Here is a 7,500-nt window from a genome sequence, read left to right as displayed (position 1 = left end):
TAAATATATTATATTATGTTATATATATCTATCATCTATAAATATAAATTACCTATTTTACATTGTATATTTTATCTGTAAATGCGAAATATTATTATATATTATCTTTAAATACGAATTTAGGTCTGTTTCTTTCTTTCTTTCATTCTTTTTTCTTTACTCGGTCTCTCTGTATCTCTTCTACTGTTTGCCTTTCTGTCTAGCTTTCTCTATATTATGTGTATTTCTTCTTCTTTTTCTTCTTCATCTTCTTTTTTTCATCTTTTTTCTGGTTCTACCTCTTCTTCTTCTGCTGCTCCTTCTGCTTTTCCTCCTTCTTCTTCTTCTTCTTCTTCTTCTTCTGCTTTTCCTTCTTCTTCTTCTTCTTCTTCTTCTTCTTCTTCTTCTGCTTTTCCCTCTGCTTTTCCTTCTTCTTCTTTTCCTTCTTCTTCTTTTCCTTCTTCTTCTTCTTCTTCCTCTTCTTATATTTCTTCTTCTTCTTCTTCTTCTTTTCTTTTTCTTTTCTTTTTCTTCTTATGCTCCTTCTCCTTTTTCTTCTTTTTCTTCTTTTTCTTCTTCTTCTTCCTCTGCTTCCCCTTCTTCTCCATTTTCTACTTCCTTCTTCTTCTTCTTCTTCTTCTTCTTCTTCTTCTTCTTCTTCTTCTTCTTCTTCTTCTTCTTCTTCTTCTTCTTCTTCTTCTTCTCATGTTCTTCTTCTTCTTCTTCTTCTTCTTCTTCTCCTTTTCTTCTTCTAATTTGTGTATACTTCACATTCTTTAGAAGAGACAAAGGTTCACGTGTTCATAAATCAAATATTATAAATCACACTAAAAAAAAAAAAAATACGTAATTTCGAAACGTGAATTAAATCGTCTGTGTCCTTTGATCTATATTGTTTTCCTCTCTCATAAACACATAAATAACTGGAGATGAATATGTAATTAAATATCCTGCACCATACGGAATATTTATTTGCTCTTCTTTTCTTTTTATCTCTCTTTTACCTCTCTCTTTTATCTCTCTCTTTTATCTCTCTCTTTTATCTCTCTCTTTTATCTCTCTCTTTTATCTCTCTCTTTTATCTCTCTCTTTTATCTCTCTCTTTTATATCTATCTTTTACCTCTCTCTTTTATCTCTCTCTTTTATCTCTCTCTTTTATCTCTCTCTTTTATCTCTCTCTTTTATCTCTCTCTTTTATCTCTCTCTTTTATCTCTCTATTTTATCTCTCTCTTTTATCTCTCTCTTTTATCTCTCTCTTTTATCTCTCTCTTTTATCTCTCTCTTTTATCTCTCTCTTTTACCTCTCTCTTTTATCTCTCTCTTTTATCTCTCTCTTTTATCTCTCTATTTTACCTCTCTCTTTTATCTCTCTCTTTTATCTCTCTCTTTTATCTCTCTCTTTTATCTCTCTCTTTTATCTCTCTCTTTTATCTCTCTCTTTTATCTCTCTCTTTTATCTCTCTATTTTACCTCTCTCTTTTATCTCTCTCTTTTATCTCTCTCTTTTATCTCTCTCTTTTATCTCTCTCTTTTATCTCTCTCTTTTATCTCTCTATTTTACCTCTCTCTTTTATCTCTCTCTTTTATCTCTCTCTTTTATCTCTCTATTTTACCTCTCTCTTTTATCTCTCTCTTTTATCTCTCTCTTTTATCTCTCTCTTTTATCTCTCTCTTTTATCTCTCTATTTTACCTCTCTCTTTTATCTCTCTCTTTTATCTCTCTCTTTTATCTCTCTATTTTACCTCTCTCTTTTATCTCTCTCTTTTATCTCTATCTTTTACCTCTCTCTTTTACCTCTCTCTTTTATCTCTCTCTTTTATCTCTCTCTTTTATCTCTCTATTTTACCTCTCTCTTTTATCTCTCTCTTTTATCTCTCTCTTTTATCTCTCTATTTTACCTCTCTCTTTTATCTCTCTCTTTTATCTCTATCTTTTACCTCTCTCTTTTACCTCTCTCTTTTATCTCTCTCTTTTATCTCTCTCTTTTATCTCTCTATTTTACCTCTCTCTTTTATCTCTCTCTTTTATCTCTATCTTTTACCTCTTTCTTTTATCTCTCTCTTATATCTCTCTCTTTTATCTCTCTCTTTTATCTCTCTATTTTACCTCTCTCTTTTATCTCTCTCTTTTATCTCTATCTTTTACCTCTCTCTTTTACCTCTCTCTTATATCTCTCTCTTTTATCTCTCTCTTTTATCTCTCTCTTTTATCTCTCTCTTTTATCTCTCTCTTTTATCTCATTCTCACTCATGCCTCTTCTACGAGCAACACGTGCTTACAAATGAGAATGTTTACATCTTAACTTACTCATCCTCATCCTACGTGTAAGATCTATCAAGAGATGAGTATGTCTATAGTCCAGATATTACTCATTCTAAATTACTCACTCTGAATGAGTCACTTCATTTATTCACTTTAAATCCCGAATTCCAAATTGTTATATTTTTACTCACTCTAAATCACCCATTCCAAATTATCCATTCCAAACCACTCTTTCTAAATTACTCATTTGATATATATTTTATTTTTTTCAAAACCACTCATTCTGATTACTAACTACTACTTCATTCCAAATGACCAATTCCAATTTGCCCATTCCAAATAACCTATTCTAAATTACCCATTTGAAATTATCCATTCCAAATTACCTTTTCCTAATTATCCATTCCAAATTACCCATTCCAAATTACCAATTCCAATTTGCCCATTCCAAATGACTTATTCTAAATGACCCATTCCAAATTATCCATTCCAAATTATCCATTCCAAATCACCCATTCCTAATTATCCATTCCAAATTACCCATTCCAAATGACCATTTCCAATTTGCCCATTCCAAATGACCCATTCCTAATTATCCATTCCAAATTACCCATTCCAAATGACCAATTCCAATTTGCCCATTCCAAATTACCCATTCCTAATTATCCATTCCAAATTACCAATTCCAGTACCCAATTCCAAAAAACAATTCGGAATGACTCACTCTGGATTACACACCCCGACCCAAACCAGCTCTAAATAAAAAAAAAATAAAAAACATAAATATAAATAAATATATATCAATATATTAATAAGTAAACTGATAGATAAATAGACAGATAAATAAATAGAATAGAGAAATTAACAAATAAATATATGAATAACTAAATGAGTAAATAAATAAGTAGGTAAAAGAATAAATCTTAAACAAATAAAGAGACAAGCAAATTAATAAATGTAGATGAATTAAATAAATGAAGACAAACACACAAACAACTTAACCGACCCCGAAACAAATAGATAAATGAGTGAATTAAAAGATAAATATATAAATAAATAAACGAAAAAGTAAACAAACAAATAAATAAGTAAGTAGACAAACAAATAAAACAAACAAACAAACAAAAACACTATCAACCACAAATAAATAAATAAACGAATAAGTAAACAAACAAATAAATAAGTAAGTAGACAAACAAATAAAACAAACAAACAAACAAAAACACAATCAACCACAAATAAATAAATAAACAAACAGATAAATAAATGATAGATAAATAGATAAGTAAATCGATAAACAAACAAGACAAACAAATAAACAACCCAATCTGACCCATACCCCAAATGTAAAATTAGACAGTTAAATAGATGACTAAACAACAAAAAAACAAATAAACAAACAAACAAGCAAATAATCAACAACCCCCACTGATCCCGAGATGAGAATGCCCATGTCCCAGGGCCTGGCGTCGACGAAAGACGGATAAATAAGCAAATATGCAAATAAATACATAAACCAAACAACTAAACAAGCAAATAATCAACCCCCACTGACCCCGAGAAGAGAACGCCCATATCCCAGGGCCTGGCGTCGACGAAAGATGGATAAATAAGCAAATAAATACATAAATACATAAACCAAACAACTAAACAACTAAACAAGCAAACAATCAACCCCCACTGACCCCGAGATGAGAATGCCCATGTCCCAGGGCCTGGCGTCGACGAGATTCTCCGCCTCCGCGTTTCGCTTCTCGTTATAGAGTCTGAAGGCTTCGTAGAGCTTCTCGCGGTCGCCTCCGTAGTGTGGAAGGGTGGAGGGCTGCTCGGCCATGATCTCGATGTGGTTGATGACTAGGTGGATCTTCTGGCCGAGGGACGGGTGGTGGAAGAGGGCCTGGATCTGTGGAAGGAGGGAGGGAGGGTGGAGTAGAGGGCGGAGTGGATGTGGTTGGATGTGGGTGTGTGTGTGTGTTTTTTTCTAAGCATGTATTTTTTTTTTTCTTTTCTTTTCTTTTTGTCTTTGTTGATTTTGTTTTCTGGTGTTTTCTGTAGGTTTTATTCTCTTTTTTTGTGGTTTTCATTATTATTTTTCCAATTATATATATATATACAGATAGATAGATAGATGTGTGTGAGTGTGTGTGTGTGTGTGTGTGTGTGTGTATTATATATATATATATATATATATATATATATTTATATATATATATACATATACATATACATATAAATAAATTTATATATATATAGTCAAAAAAACAATCAACCAATGACCACCTTGCAAACTTAAACAAACGAACCAAAATAACAGTTACACACACACACACACACGACACCGACGTAAACATTTTCTTCCAACACTGATCAATTCCTTTTTAACGCCGAGACTCACCCCATTCACGTAGCCGAGGACGACGTCGGTGAGGGCTGCCTGCGACCCGAAGTAAGGCAGAAACAGGTCGTGGGCGGCCTGGTCTACAAACACGCCTAATTCCACGGTTTTTCCCACATTGCGCTTCGTGGGCGTCTTTTTTGGGGGAGAGACAGAGAGAGCTGGGTTATTCGTTATGTTATTTTTCTTGTTTTCTATATACTTTCTTTTTTTTTTCTATATACTTTCTTTTTCTTATTCTTATTTTTCTATTTATGAGGTCGGTTGAATTTAATTTTCTTTTCTTTTTTTTTTTCTTTTTCTAAGAGAGGAGCAGAAAAGAGAGAGAGGGCAATATTTTTTTCTGGTAGTGACAGAGACAGCGGGGTTATTCTGGGTTACTTGTATTTTTCTTTTTCTTTTTCTTTTTTTTGTAAGACTATTCCATTACATCAGGCAATGATATGCATTATTTTCTCTATTTATCTATCTATCTATCTATCCATCCATATATCTGTGTATCTATCTATCCATCTACTTATCCATCTATCTATCTATTCATCTGCTTATCCATCTATCTATCTATCTATCCATCCAATTAACTATACATCCATCTATCTATCTATCCATCCAATTAACTATCCATTTATTTATCTATCCATCCAATTAACTATCCATCTCTCTATCTATCCATCCAATTAACTATCCATCCATATATCTGTGTATCTATCTATCCATCTGCTTATCCATCTATCTATCCATCCATCTGTTTATCCATCTATCTATCCATCCATCTATTTATCCATCTATCTATCTATCCATCTGTTTATCCATCTATCTATCTGATTATTTATCTACATCCTATAAAAATTACCAACTGTTTAAATGATCGTTTAACAAGTTATATTTATCTCTTATCATCAAGGGCTTATAGTTATGAAATCGAACTGCAAAAAAATATGAAAATGTGAATAACTTCGCAGATAGATAAGTGAATAATAATGATGATGATTAGGAACCGTCATTAATCTTTCAATTGTGATTTTTATTTACTTTGTTTCAACCAACTCTCCCTCCCCCCCTCTCCCTCTCCCCCCACCCCCTACCCCCACCCACTCCCCTACTTTTTCCCTCCTTCTCCCCTCCCCCTCCCACTCACCTCCCCACCCCCCCCACCTTCCCCTATACATACCACCCGCGGTTCCCGGTCGAATCCCTGCATTGGTTTTGGTTCCCGGTTCAGTTCTGTTTCGGGTAATGCTGGTTCTTGTAACGGTTCCCTCATGGGCTTCGGTTCCCGGTCGATCCCCTGCATAGGCTTAGGTTCCCGGTCCATTCCAGGCGGTCCTCTGACAATCCGGTTCATCGGCCTTGGTTCCCGGTCGAATCCTTGCATCGGCTTCGGTTCCCGGTTCAGTTCTGCTTCAGGTAACTCTGGTTCTTGTCCCGGTTCCCTCATGGGCTTCGGTTCCCGGTCGATCCCCTGCATAGGCTTCGGTTCCCGGTCCATTCCCGGCGGTCCTCTGACGACCCGGTTCATCGGCCTCGGTTCCCGGTCGAATCCTTGCATCGGCTTCGGTTCCCGGTTCAGCTCTGCTTCAGGTAACTCTGGTTCCCTCATGGGCTTCGGTTCCCGGTCGATCCCCTGCATAGGCTTCGGTTCCCGGTCCATTCCAGGCGGTCCTCTGACGACCCGGTTCATCGGCCTTGGTTCCCGGTCGAATCCTTGCATTGGCTTCGGTTCCCGGTTCAGCTCTGCTTCGGGTAATGCTGGTTCTTGTCCCGGTTCTCTCATGGGCTTTGGTTCCCGGTCGATCCCTTGCATAGGCTTGGGTTCCCGGTCCATTCCCGGCGGTCCTCTGACAATCCGGTTCATCGGCCTCGGTTCCCGGTCGAAACCCTGCATCGGCTTCGGTTCCCGGTTCAGCTCGGCTTCGGGTAACTCTGGTTCTTGTCCCGGTTCTCTCATGGGCTTCGGTTCCCGGTCGATTCCTTGCATAGGTTTCGGTTCCCGGTCCATGCCTAGAGGACCTCTCATAACCCGGTTCATCGGCCTCGGTTCCCGGTCGAATCCTTGCATTGGTTTCGGTTCCCGGTTCAGCTCTGCTTCGGGTAAATCTGGTTCTTGTCCCGGTTCTCTCATGGGCTTTGGTTCCCGGTCGATCCCCTGCATAGGCTTCGGTTCCCGGTCCATTCCAGGCGGTCCTCTGAGAACCCGGTTCATCGGCCTCGGTTCCCGGTCGAATCCTTGCATCGGCTTCGGTTCCCGGTTCAGTTCTGCTTCAGGTAAATCTGGTCCTTGTCCCGGTTCTCTCATGGGCTTCGGTTCCCGGTCGATCCCCTGCATAGGCTTCGGTTCCCGGTCCATTCCAGGCGGTCCTTTGACAACCCGGTTCATCGGCCTTGGTTCCCGGTCGAACCCTTGCATCGGCTTCGGTTCCCGGTCCCCTGTTGTGAAAAACACGATGAATATTAATAACCAGACTATATTTCTAAGTGATGTTAAAAACCATCATATGTTTCCAATATCAATAATCATCCTACTATTGATAATCTTCCTAAATTCTCATATTAACGATCAGGAATCATTCTAATATCAATAGACATCCCATATCCCTATTTTAACTAGCCTGATATTAATGACAACCCAATATCTTTATACTAATTACATCCTATATCCCTACATTAATGACCATCCTAATGTTAATAAGCCTTCTATATTCCCATATTAATAATTACCTAATATTAATAATTCTTCCTTTATTTCTCTATTGACAATCATAATCCTGCATTGGTAACTATTCTCAGATTCCTGTTTTAATAACCATCCTATTAATATCCTATATTCCAATATTAATAACCGTCCTATATTATGGTATTGA

The 7,500-nt window shown here is 37.1% G+C and overlaps 1 protein-coding gene across 1 annotated transcript in view; it reads right to left on the bottom strand.

The window, feature by feature from the left end:
• LOC125048381 (histone-lysine N-methyltransferase 2D-like) overlaps nt 1–7,500 on the bottom strand; it is a 39,453-nt gene that overhangs the window by 11,853 nt on the left and 20,100 nt on the right. Inside the window, exons 9-11 of the mRNA XM_047647047.1 lie at nt 5,811–7,066; nt 4,640–4,774; nt 3,930–4,147 (exon numbers count right to left, since the gene is read on the bottom strand). Coding sequence (XP_047503003.1) covers nt 3,930–4,147; nt 4,640–4,774; nt 5,811–7,066 — 1,609 coding nt within the window. The remainder of the gene's footprint in view (nt 1–3,929; nt 4,148–4,639; nt 4,775–5,810; nt 7,067–7,500) is intronic.

Source organism: Penaeus chinensis, chromosome 43 (assembly GCF_019202785.1).
Source record: "Penaeus chinensis breed Huanghai No. 1 chromosome 43, ASM1920278v2, whole genome shotgun sequence".
In the NCBI taxonomy this organism is placed as follows: domain Eukaryota; kingdom Metazoa; phylum Arthropoda; class Malacostraca; order Decapoda; family Penaeidae; genus Penaeus; species Penaeus chinensis.
This window is presented reverse-complemented; position numbering and strand designations above follow the sequence as displayed.